Source organism: Limulus polyphemus, unplaced genomic scaffold (assembly GCF_000517525.1).
Source record: "Limulus polyphemus unplaced genomic scaffold, Limulus_polyphemus-2.1.2 Scaffold2146, whole genome shotgun sequence".
NCBI lineage: Eukaryota > Metazoa > Arthropoda > Merostomata > Xiphosura > Limulidae > Limulus > Limulus polyphemus.
In genome coordinates, this window is record NW_013667756.1 from 97,356 (window position 1) to 120,474 (window position 23,119).

Sequence of the window (23,119 nt, forward strand, 5' to 3'; positions counted from 1 at the left end):
GTTTATATTAAATAACGTCAATTTTCACCTTAGAAAACTCAGAAAATTCTTCTCAGGTCCAGAATGATCAACTTTAACGTGTCATGAAATTTGGTACAAATACGATCACACTTTACAGAATTATTAACACAAAACCGTGAAAATATCCTATTTCCCCCATTATAAAAAATGCTTCAAAGTGATCCGGATTTCGATCCGGACCAAAGTTGGGGAGGACTATCCCATACTGACTTCCCATCTTGTGTGAACTTTTCGTGTACACCAGTCTATTAGTTTTCGAGATACATGCGCGGAAACACAGACACACACGAACCAAATTGCAGTACATTTGCTCCCCCTCTCTGGGGGTGAGGGTAATAAGTCAGTTCTTACATCAGTTATCGACTAGGTCAACAGCAAATGATACGACACGCTACCAATAATCGGTGATAGGATATATGCACAGTGTGTGATATATAAGAATCAAAACTGGGTGTTTTAGTACAAATTACCAACTTTCAAAAACGAATCTAATGTTAAATTATCCTTATTAATTACATGAATTATAGCAAGTTAGCTATATTAGGTATTGGGCTAATGTTTAGTTCTGATATAAATAGCTTGTTTTGATTAGAAGTTAATGATAAGTCCAGTGCTGTGCTCAAAATTTAAGAAATGGTGACACTCTGTAAACATGATTTTGGTACCAACTTATCAATATAATATATACTACAGCAGAGGGATGAAACAGGCTTAACATGCAAAATAAACAGCATACTTACAGAAGTATTGCTGTGTGATACCAAAGTCCATTGATAGCTTATCAAGAAACAATTACGGCGAATGAATAAAAACTCGCCAGATGGCTTGAGTCCGGCATGTCTGGAATGTGGTCAAGAGTTGAAACGTTTCTGTGTCGTGATGATAAGTGCAGCCCCACTGTATAGCACCAGCCCACGCAAGTACACAATTCGGGATAAACCAGTTTAGAGGGAGTACTTCAGAGAAGTGTTAATACTATAAATATTTTAGATGTTCTTTTTATACTCTGTTGTATAGACCTGGTTACTTGTGTAGATGCTTGAACATTAATTCTGCTTTGTTTTCATTGTTGATATCACTTTTTATACTCTGTTGTATAGACCTGGTTACTTGTGTAGATGCTTGAAAATTAATTCTGCTTTGTTTTCATTGTTGATAAGAGCAACTAAAGCCTTTAGGAAATATGAAACAGGGATTTTATACTAGTATGTGAACATCTTTTGAATACACATTTAGTGAATACTTGATAAACATACAGCATTGTATTGACACGTAACGAATATATACAGTGTGTAAACGCTTTGCGGACGTAAAATACGACGTAAATAGTTTATGAATATACAACGTCGATTAAACGCTTGATAAATATAAAGAATTATACAAGCACTTTACGAAGATACAGAACGGTGGGAACACTTTCAAGAACATCCTGTGAAAAGCAAATATATTGGAGAACTTATAAATATATATCTGAAATAGGTTATGTTTCTTTGTAGCAAGGAATGGAAACATGTAAGAAACATGTCTTAATAAGTTAATACGGGAGTTATAATATCTTTGTAAGAAACATATTTTAATAACTTAGTACAAGAGTTATAATATTACAGGACCTGTGAAACCAATCAATAATGAATAATTAAGGTATTTGAAAAAGTCCTAAAGTAAATCATATAAACAACGCATATACACACAAAACCCTAACCGTTTCGACAAGTACAGAATACAGATAGGTCCACCTGTAGAACGCTCTAAGTTTTTATCCATTTTTTACGTGATTTACCGCACTTTTTTAAAAAAACACATTTGTAATTTCTTTGCTTTTGATAAGCCCGCTGGTGGCTTAGCGGTAAATTTGACGAGTTATGACGCTAAAATTCAGAGTTTAATCTCTGCAGTCAGCATGACATAGATAGCAATCGTGCAGTTTTGCTCTTAAAACAAACACATGATTATTTGATCAGTAGTCATTTCCTTCTTGTAGTTCTCAATGTCGGAATTAAACGATGGAAAGAAAAAGATATATTTCATAAGAAATATTTTTGTATTTTTCTTTTCCTGTTAATTTGGCAAGACGCCATCTCTTGTCGCCTTCAGTGTAGTTAGCAGGTTAAACGTCGTTTCAGGGTGGTTCCACCGATCAGTGGTATGTTAATTTTTTATGCATTTTGATATGTAAATAGTTCCACAAAATGTTAAGATGAGAGAACATATATTGTCACCTACATGCATTTTGATCGAACTTTTTTTGAGAGTATATCGTGCTTCCACAATTAGAACTTGCTTGAATAAATATGTCAACACCTTATAAGGTAAACAGTGTATTAATTGAATTACAATAATTATGAAAGGCACTACCCTGTATCTTTATCTAAGGACAAACATCTATTTGTTTACCTTCACTGAGTAACTGGTAATACAGAAAAAAGAAGATTGGTTTATTGGTGTTTTTTTGTGTGAAATGTTACAAGGTGTTACAAGTATTGCTCGGTCTTGAGATACAAAACCGTGTGGCCTTGATAAAGCTTATAGAGTTCTCATATTGCTCCAAATTATTGACAGTAATATAAAATTTGAAAGGCATTTTCTCGCTTTCAAGCCTGTTATTTCTGGGCTGCATCGGGAAATTTCAAGGAAATCACGTTCTTCTGTGAGCGCTGCAGGAATTAGCAGCTTTGATGCTGTTGTTCAACTTAAGGTGCAACCACTTGCCGTTGCACATAACTCTTTCCAAGGTCGTCTTTGAAACCTGTTAGTCAATATTCAGTTTTATACTAGGATTTTTCATTAAATATATATATATCAATAACTTGTATCTTTCTTTGTCTTTTATTATCTTTTTAATGTTTTTGCTTTAGTTTTTTTCATTTTCTCTCTCTTTAATTTTGTTTTATTTTCTGGAATGAAGAGACGGACACAGACCTTGTATTTATACGAACTAATTCATTTATTATTTACCTTTATCTATTTCTTTTCCACTTTTCTTTTATCCCTACAACGCTTCTTAGATACTTACTTCTAATATTTAGAACGAGTTATTTGTTTGCTTTAATTCCGAACGGTCACACCCCCAATTTGCACTGTGAAGTGTGTTCAGTTTCAAAGAAAACTTAGAAGCATGTACGTTTTATACAGTTTCCCTTTTTCGCATATTTTTTTCGTCACTACGGTGGGCCAACGATAAGTTTAAAAGACTTAGAACGCTAAAAATCCGGGGTTCGATTTCCCGCGGTGGACAGAGTGCACATAGTTCATTGTGTAGTTTTGCACTGAGTAAAAAACAACAACAACCGACTTCGAATCTTTTATCTTTAATTTCTTTCTTTCACATTTGAACATTATGTAAAGAAACAACTTCTGAGAAAAATGCTGCGTTTATACATATTTCAGCTCATGCGCACGAACTCTCTCTTCCTCAAATAGAGCAGACAACTTGCTTCTTTTCCCTGCTTGCTATTAACTAACATTATCGTTATAAATCACGTTTTACCTTTATACATTTACTTAAATGCTATTGTCAGACCAAACAATCAAGTAACTATAATGTAGAAACTTACAAACTATTAAAATGTCAACCAAAATTCCATTATTGTTGTACGATAACCAAAACAAAGAAAGGGAATTAAAATATTCTTTAACTTTTTATAGTTTTATTGTTCGATAGGGAGGTGGCGAAAGAAAAGATTAACAAAGCCAATGTGGCCTTGTTAAAGGTGTTTATAAGGGGGGAATACGAACTTGTTAAAAGTGTTTATAAGGGGAGGAATACGAACTTGTTAAAGGTGTTTATAAGGGGAGGAATACGAACTTGTTAAAGGTGTTTATAAGGGGGGAATACGAACTTGTTAAAGGTGTTTATAAGGGGGAATACTAACTTGTTAAAGGTGTTTATAAGGGGGAATACGAACTCGTTAAAGGTGTTTATAAGGGGGGAATACGAACTTGTTAAAGGTGTTTATAAGGGGGGAATACGAACTTGTTAAAGGTGTTTCAATATTCGCTTTACACTCTCTTTTTTTTGTTCTTTTTCTCCTTAAAACATATTTTCACAGGAAATAATTTTAAAAGGCCAAAATGACGTTATTAGTGAACGCACGATGCTAGTATAGCAACATTTACTCTGAGTTGCTGTGAACTTGATTCTATTTAAAGGCCATTATCGGTGCCTTTTGTAAATTTAATTACTGCTCACATTCTTTCTGCTCATGTAAGGTAAAATTATCATTCCGTTTATAAGATAGTTTTCAGAGATTGTTTAATGAGGATTGATTTACCCCTCTGATTGTGTGCATATATTTCTGAGGCCATTAGAACCTGAATATAGTTTAATTATTATTTCTGGGCAGTATAGAAAAGTAATACTGTTCTGTATCTTTATTGAAACATTTCATTATATTTTGAATCACAGCATTAAAAAAAGTAAACGCAAAGTTTCTGGCGTTGTAGAAAAGGAATTGTTTGTCTCGGGTATCAGTATTCATTAACAAAGTGCTCACTTCGTTTTACTCAAGTGTCAGGAAAGGATTGAGTTCATGGGACAAATGTCCACTGATAATGTAGGTTACTTTTCTGGTCTTGTATATCTCACAACCTTCTACTTCTAACCTCCTGCACTGCTGCTTTACATCTCATAACCTTATACTTCTGAGATGTAAAGCAGCAGTGCAGGAGGTTAGAAGTAGAAGGTTATGAGATGTAAAGTAGCAGTGCAGGAGGTTAGAAGTAGAAGGTTATGAGATGTAAAGTAGCAGTGCAGGAGGTTAGAAGTAGAAGGTTAGAGATGTAAAGCAGTAGTGCAGGAGGTTACAACCTTCTACTTCTAACCTCCTGCACTACTGCTTTACATCTCACAACCTTCTACTTCTAACCTCCTGCACTGCTATTTTACATCTCATAACCTTCTACTTCTAATCTCCTGCACTGCTACTTTACATCCCATAGCCTTCTACTTCTAACCTCCTGCACTGCTACTTTACATCCCATAGCCTTCTACTTTTAAGCTCCTGCACTACTAGTTTACATCTCATACCCCTTCTACTTCTAACCTCCTGCACTGCTACTTTACATCTCATGCCCCTTCTACTTCTAACCTCCTGCACTGCTACTTTACATCTTCTACTTCTAACCTCATGCCAGGCCTAGGTAGTTTATATTTTTGTGTTTTGGAAATTTAGAAATTTGTTAGATTTCCTGTGTTATCCCCACGGATATTATGTTTATGTAGCAGATAAAGTGAAACCCATTTCTTATTCTCGTTGCATCATAAAGAGTTTGGTATTTTGGAATCTATTTCCATAAATAATATGTACTGTCTTCTGGTAACCCTTTGAAAATGAGCGTTCTGATGATATTGCTGTACAAAGCAGTTCGCAACTTCAATATTTGTATTCGTTTCTAGTCTACACCCATATCAACTCTTAAGTACATGGATAATGTCAGACAGCAATTATATCTTGTGCTAGAGAAAGCTCTCTGGAGGCTCAGTGGTAGGCTTATGGGCTTATGCCATTAAAAATTGAGATCGATACCTCGCTGGGCACGGCGCAGATAGCCCATTGTGTAGCTTCGCGCACAAAAAACAAACAAACAAATAATACAATAATTGTTTTATAAAAAGATAGTTCGTAAATTTCCCGATCTTAGTATGCATATAAAAAAAAGATTGATTTCTAAAAATGTAAGTCAAATTCAGATAACATATTGCGATGGTCATTTCTAGTCAAAATGAAACACAATAAACAAGAAATAACCATTTGATAGAGGCAAACTTTAATATTTTAGTAATAATGATATTTCAAGTATTGAACATATAACCTTCTGTGTACATGGTTTTAGCTCGATATCAGCAGGTTTGGCAACAGTCAGTTAGGGAAATTTGAGATAGGGACTGATATGGAATCAGTTAGTAGCTAAAACAAACATCAGAGCTACCATGCCGAAAATAAACTCGATCCTTTGCGATAAAATGTTTAGCGTTTTCAGCTGCAGTTTGTATATGCTTTAAATTGTCGTCTTTAGACGTTAGATAAGCCTGGGACAGATGTCGTCATTCTATTAACGTTTTTAAAATGGTGTAAGCTTATGACTTTGTATGCTGTTGAAAGTTTTTATGACTGATATGATAGGGTGCCATTTCTCGAGTGGCTTGACCTTGTTAACTGTTTACATATAATCTCAGCACAAAATTGTTTTAAATTTGAAAATTATAAAGGTAAAATCTGAATAATCCGGTCGTAAAATAGACCACGTTATCATCTGTTTATGATTTCTGTTTATCTTGATCATTATAAAACTAGCACCAAATGTGCAGGAAGTGTAATTGGCCAAATATATTACATAGTTTGTGATCTCAGTGTATATAACTTTCCATCAAGCTTCAATGGGTGTATTTATCTCATAATAGACTGAAACACAGCTTACATTCTATCCAAGTTGTTATTTGTTACAAATTAGTACTGTTTATGTTTAGATCTGCCAAATGTTTTGTAATCACTCCAGTGTCTGTTTAACTGTTATTGGCGGTTTACCTACTATTTTATACAAGTGCGAGCACCGTTATGATGACTGTTTGCTTAGAACATGCATATGATTCAACAGCTGTTTTACTCCTTAAAAATATCTTGAAGTTAATTTACGATTTGAAAAATATGGTTAATTTTCTATACAATTCTACAACTATTTCGCTCCTTAAAGTATCTTGAAATCAATTTTCCATAGAACTCAACGACTCTTTTACTCCTTTAAAAAGTATCTTGAAATCAATTTTCCATTGGATTCAACGACTGTTTTACTCATTTAAAAAGCTTCTAGAAGTTAATTTTCATCAGGAGTCAACTGTTTCATTTTTTAAAAAGTATTGAAATCAATTTTCCATTGGATTCAACGACTGTTTTACTCCTTTGAAAAGCTTCTAGAAGTTAATTTTCATCAGGAGTCAACTGTTTCATTTTTTAAAAAGTATCTTGAAATCAATTTTCCATTGGATTCAACGACTGTTTTACTTTTGTAAAAATTTCTTGAAGTAAATTTTCTGTTTATTTTTGATTGAATTAAAACAGCTGCTTCTCCTGAATATCACCTTTAAAATGGTAAAACTATAAACTCCCGAACCCAGGCTGCTTTTGTACGAACTTCTACGATTTGTAAGTCAGTCATCATGTGCTTCAACACTTCGTCACGGTCCAAAATTGAAGAGCATGTACTTTTTTTATTTCTATTTTAAAGTTGTTGTTGTTTTTCATCTAACTATCATGCCAGGGTGAATGAGATGGAAAGTGCTCATAAGGACATTGTTTTTGTTCTTTTCGTAGTTAATTGTTTTTAAACAATTTGTCGATGAAAAACTTCTACGCTAAAAGATGTGATATTTCAAGAACTATTCATCAGTATAATAGCTGTGATGTCTCAAGAACTGTTCATCAGTATAATAGCTGTGATGTCTCAAGAACTGTTCATCAGTGTAATAGCTGTGATGTCTCAAGAACTGTTCATCAGTATAATAGCTGTGATGTCTCAAGAACTGTTCATCAGTGTAATAGCTGTGATGTCTCAAGAACTGTTCATCAGTGTAATAGCTGTGATGTCTCAAGAACTGTTCATCAGTCTGATGACTTTGACTTTGCCTTATGAATTAAAAGTTCCTTTGTAACACAAACCGTTCATTACTCTCAGAGCTGTGACTTCAGTCTAGCTTCAGTTGATGTCAAATATCCGACCTATGTAACTTTTCAGTGTGAATTAAATTTTGTAATCTCAAAAAAAAACTTTCCAGTCTAAAGACTGTGACTTTATAGGATTATGTTTCTGTAACTTTTTAAGATGGACTGTGAGCTGGCTTTTAGGGACTTGAACGTGGTTAGAAATGCAGAGATTATTAAAGTAGATAACCGAGACGATAACTGCTGTTTGTCTATATCAGACATTAAATCTGCACTGATATTTTTATCTCTATGATGTGAAACTAGTTTTATAACATTTAAAGAACAATTATCAGTTTATCATGTGGGACTTCGGATTGTGATTCATGCTCTGATTTTATCCTGCAGCTTGTTAATTCTATAAAAACCGTTATAATCTTAGTTACTTCAAGTAACTATTCAGGCACACAAATATCCAGATTAAGGAAGTCATGATATACAGAGATCTAATTTTAAAGTCACATACTACAACATGTAATGTCCTCCCTATTTTTTTTTTGTTATATCAACATATCTTTAGTTTTCTTGCAAACTTGAGAAAGCGTTATTTCGAATTTTTTTATACTTTTGTCTAATCTAACATTGATACAACACTGATGTGTTTAGAATAATGCAATATTGAGGTGTTTCTGGTTAGAACAATAGGAGTTCTTGTATATAGGTCTTGAGGACAATATTCGCAGAAAAAATGGGAAATCTGTGGTAAGTAGTTCCTGACGTGCAGTCTGTTTATTATCTTCAACTAGCAACAGGAATTATGGCTAAACCATCCTGCTCGATGATCACAAGGTGTCGTAGCAGATAAAAATATATATATTGCCTTTGTGATTAGAGTCAATAGTCAGATACCACATTATCCAGCTGAGGTAGATAGGCTATAACCTATTCGACATATTTTCTTTATTATATAAACTAGAGAAACGACATTCCAATAGACTGCCCAACCTTTTTTGAAACTGGATGGATCTGACTTTGAGTGCAGTAATCAGGCAATTGCTAAAGTATCCTGGTGAGTGTTCAGTCACTTTCAAAGTGGATGTGGTGAACAGTGACCCTACATTTATTATCTGTTTATATTATCTGTCTTTTTTGTCGATTTTTCTGATTGACTGCGTGATAAAAGAGAAGATTTTACCTTTAATATCGATTAATAGTGAACAGTATCCAAGAAAGTAGAACTTGTTGCATCATCAGTAAATGCGCCATCTAACGACGATAACAAGAAACAATACGTACATGTCGTGACAAGAAAGAAAGTTGAGCTTAAATATTTGTGATATGTATATTCAGTTGTCTTGTGTCTAATTTTATAATTGAATTCGTGTAACAGAAGATATAGCAGTATGTATTTGAGAAGAAGAAAACTAACATTTTTCCAATCATATCCTCTGCGTATACGATTTTTAATGTTTAAATGCAATGAAATTTGAACTTGGAAAACAGGAAACGTTATATTTTATAAACTTGAAAAATTCGAATTAATGTAGTTCAGCATACCATAGTCCAATTTCATAAAGAGAGCAAGTGTATTTTGCATTAAAAATTGGAATTGATTGAAAAATAATTTCAGTCTGTCAAAAAAGTAAAAACGTGCGATACACTTTTTGACTTCTTTATCGATTTATTACGCGAGTGGCATAAAATTGATTCATAATGCAGGCATGGTCATAAGTAAACGGTGATTTGTAAAGTTTTTTGTTGTTGTTTCTTGTCCAGATGTTGAGGATTTATCAGAGAACAAACCCCCCATCGATTCGGGTCAAACGCTAGACTGTACAAATACCACCACGCACGAGATCGTTGAACTGTCACACGAGTTGCCCGACTTTGCGAACTCTGAACTTTTAGAAACTGGGACTGACATAAAGGAAACGTCCTTTGTTGAAAACGTTACAGCACAAGACAGTGGGAATTCATCTTTATCAACGGACTCAACAGGAGTCGCTGTGCAGTCTGCAGATATTCTGGATCAAACACCCACCGACGAGGATCCTGCTGAAAGAGGTATGGATACCGTGTCGTCTTGATGGCTTGTTCAAAACGTGTTAATAATTCACTTTATCATTAGATAAGATAACACCATTCCTCGCCTATAGATCACCATGAGAATCATCGCAGTAACAATTTGTTATTAATGTGATTATACGTGTATGTTATTACATAGCTCAGAATTTGCGGAATCCAGTAGCAGTTTCTGGGCTTGGCAAAAGCTTTATCAACAAGCCAAGTTAATCCCGCCATATTGAAAAGACTGATTTTTTTAATATTGTTTAAAATGACTACTAACTCTTTTTTGTATTTTATTTAACCAATATATTTGTTAAGTGTCTTGAATAGGATACATATTATAAGAGATGCAAGTCAAGCAAGGTCGAATATAAATTTCAAAGGTTAAAAAAAAAAATCATAGCCGAGATGTTACTTGCTTCTAACATGTATGAAGAAATATTCTCTGCGGTTTTAAATTGTAAGATAATCTATGTATTTAAGGCGCAGGTTGTGGGTTCGATTTCCCGTACCACCAAACATACTCGCTCTTTCAGCCATGGGGACATTATAATGTGACGGTCAGTCCCACTATTCGTTGGTAAAAGAGTGACTCAAGAGTTGGCGGTGATGACTAGCTGCCTTCCCTCTTGTCTTTCACTGCTAAATTAGAGACGGCTAGCGCAGATAGCCCTCGTGTAGCTTTGCGCGAAATTCAAAACAAACCAAACTATGAATTTAGTGAACTTCTTCAACTCAATTCGTTAACTAAACGAGTTTTTGTAACTGTGTTTATTGCAGAATCTTCAACACATCATACGTTTTTTTTGTTGTTGTTGTTAATTAAACGAGTTTTGTAACTGTGTTTATTGCAGAATCTTCAACATATCATACGTTTTTTTTGTTGTTGTTGTTAATTAAACGAGCTTTTGTAACTGTGTTTATTGCAGAATCTTCAACGCATCATACGTTTTTTTGTTGTTTGTTGTTGTTAATTAAACGAGTTTTTGTAACTGTGTTTATTGCAGAATCTTCAACATATCATACGTTTTTTTTGTTGTTGTTGTTAATTAAACGAGCTTTTGTAACTGTGTTTATTGCAGAATCTTCAACATATCATACTTTTTTGTTGTTGTTGTTGTTGTAGTTTTTGTTTTCAGAGTGGTGTAACCTTAGTTTAAAACTGAGCATGCTGTAATCAGTCTTTTGTACCACCTCACTAGCTTTAAGTACGATTGGTTGTTGTCGTTAAGCGCAAAGCTACACAATGGACTATTTGTGCTCTGCCCACCACGGATATGAAAACCAATTTTCCACGTCATAAGCAGAATTATCGCTGAGCTACTGTGGGTAGCTTTAATTAATAGATTGGTTTTTGTTGTAATATTGTAGAAGAGCTATTTTAAACTTTAATAAACATAAGTATTTAAAATATTTGCTTGTTTTTGAAGGGCTATCTGCGCTAGCCCTCCCCAAGTTTGAGCTGGTATACTTTTTTCTAACAGAATGGTGGGATTTGACCGTCACTCTAATAATTAACCCTAATTAGTCCTAAAGAATGGAACATGTTTTTTGTTATTGTTGTTTTTTCGGAAACGACAAACGAACGTTGGACCCGCACATCCATAATCCACACTGGGCTGCGCTAGATCCCTCTCTCACCGAAAACAGTGGAATTTAAAGGAATGATTATAAATACACGTAATGGATTTATTGTCTATCAGTTCAAAATTAGGGACGGCTAGCGTTGATACTTTCTTATGCATAAGGACTTGTAAAACCAACTATCAAGTTACACCAAGTAAATATCCAAAACTTTGTGAGACGTAACTACTATTATGTTATCTGTTTATACAAGTCAACCGAAGCTGACAATGTCGTTGGACCAATGCTCTGTTCTTGTAGTTTTATTTTAACAATTTGTGAGTAGTTTGGTGCAATCAGTTACACATTTTATTTCAGTTATATTTATCACTAACACCTATATATATATATATTATAAACAGACTAAAATCTGATCACTACAAGATATACGTAAATACACAACATTTATGTCTTTATGGCATGGTTTCCCCAATGTGTTAAGTTTAAGGACTTACAATGGAAAATCCATGATTCGATTCCTTCGCAGTGGAAAGCGCGCAAATAGCCTATTGTCTGGTTTTGCGATAAAACAAAAACAAACTTTATGGCTTATCTTAAAGTCCTTTTTTCATGTTTGAATCTATTTATTACCTTACACATGATTATTTAATTCCTTTCTTCTACAAAGTACTTCTTTAGATGAATGCTTTTGTATGTCTTAAAGTTACATGTACTTTATATAAGTCTAGTTAATGTTTATGTCTACTGTGAATCCGAGGTTCCTGGTTCGCACACCGTTATTTCCGAAAAAACCCTCACTCCGCACTTTGGGATCGTTGGTGCGTCATGAGTGACGGACAAATCGCGCTATTCGATTAGAGTAGTCCACGAGTTGACGGTAGGTGGAGTTTACTAGCTGCCTTCCCTCTAGAATATCACTTTAAGATTTGGGACGGGTAGCACAGACAGTCCTTGAGAAGATTTGTGCGAAATTCAACAAACTTTTTAAGCCTGTTTTATTTTTACAATGACTTTGTTTGACATATTGCATTGTATGTATACATTTGATAAAATTAGCTTTGACAGATTGATGAAAGATTAAAAATATTTCTCATGATAAACGTTTTGATTTATTTTACAGCAGTAGATGATAACGTCAACGACTATGTTGAAATGGAACTGGTTACGAGCAGAAATAACCAAAGTATAAATGGGTCACCTTCTTTACTTCTAGAGCTATCACGACAACCCCCTGATGGGCATGAGTTTCCTTCTAAATGCAGTGAACCACGTCATTCACTAAATAGAAGGTCTTCAAGCTTTGATGAGGATTCAGGAGTGTTTGTTAACGAACAGTCATCACAAGGGTCTGACCGTGCATCCCATAGCGACCTTTTCCACTCTACAAATAGTGGTCAGAAAACCAAAAGGCCTCCAACCCTACAACTTGCATCTAAGCAGGACTTGGAGAAAACCATAGATAACACTAATATGAAACAGAAGGATCTTTCATACAAGATTAAAAATTGTAATAACACTAAGATTTTACCGTTACCTCCATCTAAACTATTATATAGTCCCAGACTGGCCTCAAGTACTGAGACGAACAAGCCATGGTTTTTCCCATCAGAAGACAGTTTATGTTTTAAGACTTCAGAGAAGTCACCAGAGTTTTCATGTGACAAAAGTAAAGAATACTTAAATTTTAGAAGCAAAGAAACACCTCAAAACAGTAAGAACGATTCACACGAGAGAAGAAATTTTACTGAACAGGCAACATGTAAGAGTAAAAACACAGAAGATGAACAGAAAAAAGACAAAAATCTGATCTTCAGTAGTAGGTCCTGTCATGGACGATTTAAAGAAAAGCCAGTTAGTGTTAAAGATCGTATTGCTATGTTTTCTGGTAGTGAGCTAGACGTGAACGAGGTTTCATCAGATACCACAAAGAAAACAGTTCTGTGTTTTGAAGATAAAGAACTTATCGCTTCTCCACATGAATATAGGCACCTTTCTGGTACTCCAGCCGCATGCTCTAGTGTTAAAAATCAAGAATCAAGTGGTAAAGTTCATGGTGTTAATAACATTTGTGTAAGTTCAGAAAACGACAGTTTGAAGAAGAACCATATTTTTGATAAAGAATCTTTCCCCAAATCTCAAAGTTTAGAATCGAATTTTTACAGCAATAGGCCAACATTTCAAACACACAACTATAATAAAAACATTACAAGCAATATCAAACCAAGCGGAAACAAATATCCCAATGGACAAGATCTTACATCCTCTAGTTACAGACACAATTTTGGAGCAAGGAGTTTGATCTATAACAGGTTCGGTATTTCAAGTTCTCGAAGCCACGAAGACTTGTCGAATCGATCAAACAATTGGAATCTATTTTCATTACAACAAAAATCCTCTAAATCTAATTCTACAAAGTTCAAGGGGTTAGTCATTCCAGAGAAACCTCTCAGCGCATTACCAGCAGTAAAATCATTGCCCACAATAGCTAGTAAAACTACTTGTGCAACTTCAAAACTCGAACCTGTTAAGTCATTAACCTGCCATCAATGGAAGGAACAAAATTTTTCTCAACCAGAAAAAACAAAATCGTTACCAAGAAAATTGGGCTTGCAGTCTTCACTAATATCAAAAGACACTGTAGACAGGACAAACAAACAGCCATTGTTGTCAGATCCACCATGGAAAAATGCCAACCCTAATGTGCCAAAGTATTCTCCAGCTTTTCAAAGAAGATCTCTTCAGCTACCGCGAACAAATGTCACATCTTCTGTTTCACCAACTCCTCCTTCTTCATTGACTTCTCCTATGTCTCCTCCACCGTCTTCTCCTTCCAGCATAAGCAGCTCAAACACGTCATCTTCATTTGGCATCACTTCTCCGCCAACTGTCAAAAAACAGAGTGTATTCCAGTTTTCACTATCACACAGCAAACCTGTTACCCCGCTTCTTCCAGAAAAACCTGTCGTGCCATCAGCGTTCACGTCATCAGACAGTGAAGAAAAAGACTGCGAACAGTCGACAGTACTTAGTCCACCTCTATATGAAGAAGAGACAACTAACAGCTTTTCATCTTCAAAACTGCTGAAGACTTCTTTTTCGACAAATTCATTATCAGATATCGAATTGCTTGACAGTAAAAACAGCTTTACATGTTCAACAGAACAACCTATTCATAAAAATAACCACAGTTCTTCTTGGCAAAAAGATTATAAACAAAGCAGTTTAAGGGCCATAAAAAGTTGCGAGTCAAATAGCTCGCAAGAATCAACACACGATGAAAGGTTTAAAAATAAACCAGAAACCTTTGGCACTGCTGATATTCCATATCGTAGAACAAACTCTTCAATCAACTTCACAGAGTACAGTAAAGAACTAAACTCAGACATACATGGAAAGTTTTTGGCTAAACCAGTCTGTATTGATTTTGAAGAGTCGGAAACATTGAAGCTAGAGCAACTTCCTGAATGGAAAAAACACGAAAGGCCATTATTACATAAATATGACAATGTTTCTTCATTTCCACCAACTGTTTCTTATAGACAGCCATTTGACAGAGCTGAAAATAACAGCCACAGTGTGTTGCTAGACAGTCAATATCCTTCTGAGAAAATTGAAAGTGACGATAACTATTTCTCGATGGTTAGCCAAAGAACAGAAGATTCAAGACAAGCTGCCAGTGATTTAATATCTGAATCAAATTCTGACTCTCCTGACCACCCTGCAACATCAAACTTTAAGGCACGTCAATTTAGTCAACAAAAAACAGTGTTGCACATGTCTAAAGAAGCACCCTCTGAGGGAGCTAAAAACTTTAGAGCATTAGCTGAACAATGGGAGCGAAAATCATTTGACGGCAGCCAAGAGCTTTCTTCACCTCCTGCTCTTCCTTTATCAAGCCCCCCAACATCAAAATGCAACTCATTGACTAACCTGTCCCAGAGTGGTAGTGTGAAACTTCCCCCATCCCTCATGCCAAAAGGGAATGATGTAGCACATCATTCAAGAAGAAATGGTGTATCAAACCAATCTTTGGCCAACAATGTTACATCAGGTGTAAAAATGAGGGACAAACAACAGTCAGTTCCGAGGCCCACGTCCTTAATTGAAGAAATGGGAAAGAAAAATATTAATAATGTGTGGAATAAAGGTTTTGTAACCAACAGCAGTTTTCCCTCTAAAGAAAAACCTGGAGAGATTTCCCAAATTGTTGGCAAGCCACTTGCCTCTAGAGAAGCCTTTAGTAGAAGTCGAGAATCCTTGGATCAGTTGGGTACTAGAAGCAGACCATATCTCTCGTCTTCTGCAAGATCCATGAGTGTTAGCGATATTCGTAAGAGTTTTGAAAACAACACATCTAACCCAGATGCCTTCTTGTTATCCAATTTTAAGCCTCGCATCTTCAAATCTTCTGACATACAGTCTAACTATGATGTTCATTCTGAAAGTCGTCAAATATCTGACGACTGCTCCAATTTGACTCTCCAGTCAGAAAAATGTCCACCTTTTGAAGGTTTCAACTCAACCTTAGGATCCGATATTTGCCAACTATCTGGAGATTGTTCTAGCTCAAGTATCCATTTTGCAAGTCAAAGACCATCTAATAACCTTTCCAACACACCAGTTTTATCTAACCACACTCAAGTCTCTGACCATACCAATTCAACTGTTAAATCCAATACTAATGGGATTAATGATGACCAATTCAGCAGCTTTAAATACGTTAACCATCAAGCAATAGTTGACCAAACCCATTCTGACTTTCAATCTGGTATTCATTGCTCATCTAATGATATAAATTCTAAGCATGACACCAAAATTGATAGCTGTAGTACTAGAGTACAAACTTCTACTAAAAATCATCCCATTAGTTGTGCTGATGAAGATAAGTCTTCTGTAGAAGTTAAACGTTTGAATAAAAAGACATCGGACTATAATAACTTATTTTCCGCTCCTACAACTGATCCTAAACGAACTTTTATAAATGAAAATACTTCAAAATACAATCGTCGTAATTCTAACAACCAGAATTCAATTCCTGCCTCTGATCAAAACAGTGAAAATCCTTTAGCATTGGGATTTGAATACAAACATTCCTCTTCTGTTGATTCATCTGCTAGTGAGTCAAGAGAAAACTCTCCTATGCAGTACCAATCTAAGACATCGTCAGAGCTTTGTGGTTTAAAACCGTCACTATCCTCTTTAACTGGCACCATCTCTCCTCAAGAACGTCAGCAACTACTTGAAGAGGCCAACCAAATCCTCCAAGAAGAAGGTATAGACAGTAAACAAGATATAAGTGTGGTGGTAATCCAAAGAGAACTCCAGGCTGGCAGTATTGGAATATCTCTTGCTGGAGGAGCTGACTATGAAGTCAAGGAAATTACGGTGAGTTTCCAAAAGACCATCAAGTTGATTCCTTTAAGCATTTCTTTACAATGGTGCTTTAGAAGGATGGGAAACGAACAATGTAAACGAAAATTACCAAAAACGTTTAGTGACTAACTTGGTAAATAATATTCATATAGTACTTATGGACCCGAATCTTTACCCTGTTATCAATTCTTATCTGTAACATGGTTTCTAGATGGTAAGACATCAGCTTTCACAAGTAACAAAAATACTTTATTTTTTATTTTATATTTTGAGTTTCGTTATAGGTTTTCCAAGTCAGTTTTTATTTATGCATGTCTCGCATGTACACTTGCTGATAGATATTTCTGAAATATCAATTTTTTAGAGAGAGAAATATTTGTGGAAACACGTTTTATTGGAGCTTGTCTTAATGCTTGTGCTCCATCATAAAATGATCATGATTACGAGAGGAAACTTTAACCCAAAATAATATAACCCTGGTGGGGGAGGGGCAACACTATACTATTATTTCAGTATTCCTGTTTGCAGACTGTTTAGTAAGTTGTTTTCTAAAGTAATAAATGATTCAAACCGTCATATTATTGAATTGTTTTTATCCGTTCACTATCTTCGGGGTCTACATATTGAATGATTTTATGTTTTTATCTGCCACAGTACTCAGTCCAAATAATTGACCAAGCCAGCTGTATAAAATCACAAATTTCCTGTGTAAACTATACAAGAGACCCTTCCAGTAATTAGATGGATTAATGGCAGTATTTATAGCATTATTATTTCTATTTTTTGAGTGACTCGTATTATTAGGAACCCAGTAATAGACAACATTATGGACCCACAAATAATTTGACATACAAAGCAAAATGTATTTTAAAAAGTCAACTCTGTGATTATAGAGTTAAAAGTAAATTTGGTTAGAATGAATTGTGGGGTTGAGAATTGTGATCATGGGATACGTTTTCTGAGGTAATAAGCAAACACAAGCTCTCATTTATGTTGTATGTGGTTTTGAATTTAAAACTGATTTTTTTCAGGTTCATAAAATTGTAGCAGGCAGTTTAGCAGATAGAAACAGGCAGGTTAGGAAGGGCGACCGTATTCTTTCTCTAAATGGACTTAATGTGAAGGGGTTGACACACAGAGAAGTATTAGACATTCTAAAAGCACCACGGAATGAGGTGGTTTTAGTCTTGGCAAGTGAACGTTCCACACCGTCGAACTTTTCACACCAAGAGAAGGCGAATGTAGCTCCTGAATTAACAAATGGATACCATGCCACCACAGGAGCGAGTGAAAAAGAAATAATCAAAATAGGTACAAAGACGTTTCGTTTCAAAATTAGAGACTGAAAATGTGTGTTGAAAGTGCATCTTTATGACTGTTGTTTGTCCATTCTTAGATAATTCGACAACCACTGCTAAGGCAGTTCTTTTGCAGTGATAGAGATTATAATTTGTTTAACTGTATTTGAGAACTACGAAATACGGTATTGGCAAAACTTGGAGTGTGTATGTGTTGGATCTCAGAATAAATTACGACTTTGGCAATATTCGTGAACTGAAAACAAAGTACAGTGTTGCAAGTATGCGTGTGTGAATTATGAACTAGGTATGGTACGTGTGTTACAAGCTATACGTGGAATGTAGGTGTGAAATATGAACCAAGTGTGGTATAAACGATTCTTGGAGCGTGTGTGAACTGTGAAAAAAGTGCAGTATTCGTGATAGTTAGAAGAGAACAACTTGTGTAAAACAAATATTTTATTTATACTAATCAACTAATTATGTACTAATGACTGGAACGTGTTTTTAAATAAATAGATACTTTATGAGTTTATGTCATAGAAACTCTTTAAAAGTTTTATATCTACACCTACGGAGTGTCTCTTGAAATTACAAACAAGTTCCATTTTCTTTACTGAACTGAAATATACAAATTCAATTTTCTATGGCATGAAATGGATATTAAAGGCTTTTTATGTACATAATTATCTTCGTGAACAACTGTGGTTAATTGTTTATTTCACACACATATATATATACATACACACGAGAAGTATGGTAAGTGTGGATTGGTGTACACATGTAAAGTAAGCCAAACTTTTATTATTATTTTTCATCTTCAGAATCGCCCATTGCTGTACCGACAGAAGAAAAGATCATCACGGTGGAATTAGAAAAGGATAAAACTGGAATAGGCTTTAGCTTAGAAGGAGGAAAAGACTCTCCCTTAGGAAATCGTCCATTAACCATAAAAAAGATATTCAAAGGTAACCTTTTCTCCTGTTCATATCTTGTTAACATTGGAATTAGCATCTAGTTTTCATTTATTAAACTTATCTAAATGTGAATTTAAATTAAGATGAGAGCTCAAATGCACTCGTAAGGCTCAATGGCTTCGCGCTTTAGACTCGTGGTCTATGGTTGCGAGTTCGAGACTGGCATGCGCACGATACTTTAACCCCACTTGTTCCAGTTTACCCAGTCGTTAACTGGGAGTTAACATGTACTGGACTAGCATCCCATCCTGGAGACAATGGTCACCATTCTCATCCGCTTGTGCCACTTTAAACAAAGTAACGTTCAATAGTTTTCTAAACATATTTTCATTTATAAACCTCTGTAAGTAATTATTTGTCAGTAGAAGGGTCCTTAACCACATCATATATTTTTGTGTGTATCGAATCCTATAAAAGATCACTTGTACAGTTTTGCTCAGTTTAAGTTTATACTTATTACTTTGCATCTATATAATGATGAACTAAGAAACTACCTTCAAAAAGAGAAGACAACTACTACGAAAATGTTGTTTCATTTGTAGCAGCACTATCATTCCGTAGGCCTGATGATCCTCTAAAGATGTTAGTGAGTGATCCAAACCAAGTTTCTCTTCCTGGTGCATCTTCGAGAAAACCAGTCATGCCAAATGTATTACGTATCCAAAATGTTCTCAGCTGACTGTATTTCTCACTTGAAGCATGAACCCAAGCGTTTGTTATGAGTGATATTATCATTCTCGCTGGAGACTGGTGATATAAAAAGGCCATACCAATTGTGACAGAGTAGATGTGATGGACCTTTCGGAAATTATCATTCTCGCCGGAGACTTGTGATATAAAAAGTCACCTGGACAGAAAACATTTTTTACCTAAAGACCATACCAATTGTGACAGAGTAGATGTGATGGACCTTTCGGATATTATCATTCTCGCTGGAGACTGGTGATATAAAAAGTCACCTGGACAGAAAACATTTTTTACCTAAAGACCATACCAATTGTGACAGAGTAGATGTGATGGACCTTTCGGAACCTACACAAGAAACAGAAAAAAAAAGATCAGGTGAAATATACTTTAATAGGCCTCACAAACTAAATGATAAGTAATTTAATACGACTAGGCTGAGCGCCCCCAGTGGCACGGCGGTATGTCTGTGGACCCACAATGCTAGAAACCGGGTTTCGATACCCGTGGTGGGCAGAGCACAGATAGCCCATTGTGTAGCTTTGTGCTTAACCTCAAACAAACAAACTAGGCTGAGCAAGTGTAATTTTGATAACCTAACTTGCAGAACTTTTTTAGACCCCATCAAGGCAATATCTGTGCAGACCAGTGTAGGGATTATCTAAGGTAATAATATCTACAGTTTTTGTTTAAAAATACTTTTAATCTGATGAGAGCAATACCCTCGACTTTTCTTCTTTGGCAACTGGTTTTGATCTTCTGTAGTTTGGATTTGGACTTATTAGCCAAGGCTTGGTATCTAACCATACCCCCTGTTTCATTGCATGGGATTCCTTGTCAGAACAGGAAAACGGTAATCTTACTTTTAGATAGCACTGATGTGTATTTACAGAAACATACTAAACATATATTCCAGTGATTAAATTGCACAAAGCATAAGCAGCAGCCGCTTGTGAAACTAATACGTTCATTGTGACAGTCCTTAGCATCTTACTGTTGGGCAAAGTTTTAATGCAGCAGTTACTAATAACGTATTCTGAAATGATGTGAAAACACTTGCTTGTGGATATAACCATATGATGTATCTTGTTGTTTGTTTGTTTTTTATAAAAAGTGGTGCACTGGATCTTCTACAAAGTGGGTGTGAAAACCCAGGTGTCATTCTTTGTGCAACAGGGGTTTAATTAGTATCTTCCACAGTGCTAATCTTTCAAGGCTTGATACATTAGTGTTGAGCGGTAGAACCAGTAGTTGCTTGAAACAATAGAAACCACTGACCATAGTATTTACTAACCTGTAGAGTCATTTGATAGGATTTTATGTGAAATTGTCAGACTTATTGAAAATGCCGCCGGCAAAGCTTGGTGTCACACAACACATGCTGGAACAACCCAACACTCTTCAACAATTGTAGAATCTGAAGATATAGCGCGAATAAGATCCATGTCTAAAAGACTGAAGCAGGTGATGTGGCTTTGGACGTTTAACAGTTGTCTGAAGAATGTTTATGGTAGCTGACATTAGAAGGCATGTCATGGCCTCGTGGATAAGGCGCTTGACTCGCAATCTGAGGATCGCGGTTCGAAACCCCGTTACCGAACATGTTCGCCGAAATTGAAGAAAACAAACAAACGCTGATGACACTTTCGGTACATCGGACAATGACTGAAGGTGAAATATGAACATTTAATGTACACCTAATGTGAAATATGGAATTTGTATGGGTGACATATGGAAAAGATTCTAAGTGATTTGCTGTTATTCTCTCTATTCTTGCTTTCACAAAACATGTTTTTGTTCAGCTTTGCTTTTGTTTTTAAACAATTCATGTTCTATTTTGTTATATTCATAAAATATATACTAACATGATTTTCATATTTCAGTTATGTGTGTGTTTTATATTTTGGTAGAAAATTGTAAGACCTTTTTTTTTCCGGAAAGGTGGAAGTGCTGATAAAGTAGGTCAACTGAGAGCTGGAGACCAGATTCTCACGTTAAACAACCAACCGGTATCTAACATGACTAGAACAGAGGCATGGAGCTTCATGAAGAAGTTGCCTGATGGAACAGTCGCTGTAACTGTAAAACAGTGTAGTTAAAAACATGTATTATAATTGTGTCGAGAAGGTTCAGATAAAGCTTCTATAAAACTACGCAGAATTCCAAACAAAATGTAAATCTAATATCTTTTGTATCCATGATAAGTTTGTTTTTGCTTCTTTTTTTTGCTGTAAAATACCTTCAATTAAACGAGGAATTTAGTTCTGAGAAATAATAACGTTAATAAATCATATGAATTGTACTAGAAGTGAGGAAAACTTTGTTTCATTTATCTGTTTTATTCTATTATTTCCCTTTTATTCCCCTAGGTGGCTTAGCGGGTTTATAATGCTAAAAATGAGTTTTAAATACCCGCATCGGGTAGTGCATAGATAGCCCATTGTGTAGCTTTCTGTTTAACAACAAAGAAAACTTTATTTCAATAAAAAATAGTTATAAAGTTATTCAATATTTTCAATGATATTAAATATATTTCCGAATACAACCAGGAGAGGGGGATAATTATTCGCAAAGTGCTCAAAATTTTGATTTCTGAACTTTGTGTCTTTATGAGCTTGAGTTATTATCGTGTAAAATTGTTAGATTTATTAGGTTTTGTATTGAAGATCAAATCCGTTGTTTTTGAGTAAGTAGGGTTAACAAATGTGTATATTGTTGTTTCTCTGACAATTTTTCTTAACGAGTTTGTAATACTGAAAGTTTTAGACTTAATAAGTGTCTGGGTCTATGATGGTATTGTCGTAAATTAATTAAATTATCGTGTAAATACAAAAAACTTGAATCTTTGACAAATACAAAATCCCCCAAACAATCATACAATAGTTGGTGTTTTATTGTGACATTACCAACAGTTGCCTGTTTAAGCAATTGACATCTCATAAAATTCAAACGTTTTCTTTTTATTCCAAGCTGTTCGTGACCTATTGGTTTGCGTACCGAACCGTGAATCCGAGGGTTCGTGCTTCCTGTCCTGTTACCGCAAATACGCGCCCCGCACTTTGGGGTCGTGTGTGCATTGTAATAGTGACGGTCAAATCCATCTACGAGATTAGAATAGCTCAAAAGTTGGCGATAGGTGCTGTTGACTAGCTGCCTTCTCTCTAGTCCAGTAGTTCTCGACATTTTTTGATTTATGACCAGTCGCGACCCAGTAAGTAGCTTTAGTGCAAAAAACATCTGGCTTACTATTAGCTATTTTCAGAGTCTGTTTACAACACTTTTACACATTCTGACAAATCTATTTCTATAGGTTGAGAACACTGTTCAAGTTTACCATGGCTAGCATATAACACTTTCACACATTCTGACAAATCTATTTCTCTAGGCTGAGAAACACTGTTCTAGTTTACCATGGCTAACATATAACATTTTCACACATTCTGACAAATCTATTTCTATGGGTTGAGAAACACTGTTCTAG

At 35.3% G+C, this 23,119-nt stretch overlaps 1 protein-coding gene across 3 annotated transcripts in view; it reads left to right on the forward strand.

The window, feature by feature from the left end:
- The window catches only part of LOC106466087, a 101,331-nt gene extending 78,220 nt beyond the window's left edge, over positions 1-23,111 (forward strand). For 2 of the 3 annotated variants that reach the window (XM_022394040.1, XM_022394041.1), the window contains exons 4-8: positions 9,432-9,719; positions 12,427-16,691; positions 17,711-17,990; positions 18,802-18,945; positions 21,580-23,111. In XM_022394040.1, the coding sequence (XP_022249748.1) occupies positions 9,432-9,719; positions 12,427-16,691; positions 17,711-17,990; positions 18,802-18,945; positions 21,580-21,737 (5,135 nt within the window). In that variant the 3' untranslated portion in view covers positions 21,738-23,111. The remainder of the gene's footprint in view (positions 1-9,431; positions 9,720-12,426; positions 16,692-17,710; positions 17,991-18,801; positions 18,946-21,579) is intronic. The other variant, XM_013926330.2, reaches the window with a different exon arrangement.
- The last annotated feature ends 8 nt before the right edge of the window (positions 23,112-23,119 follow it).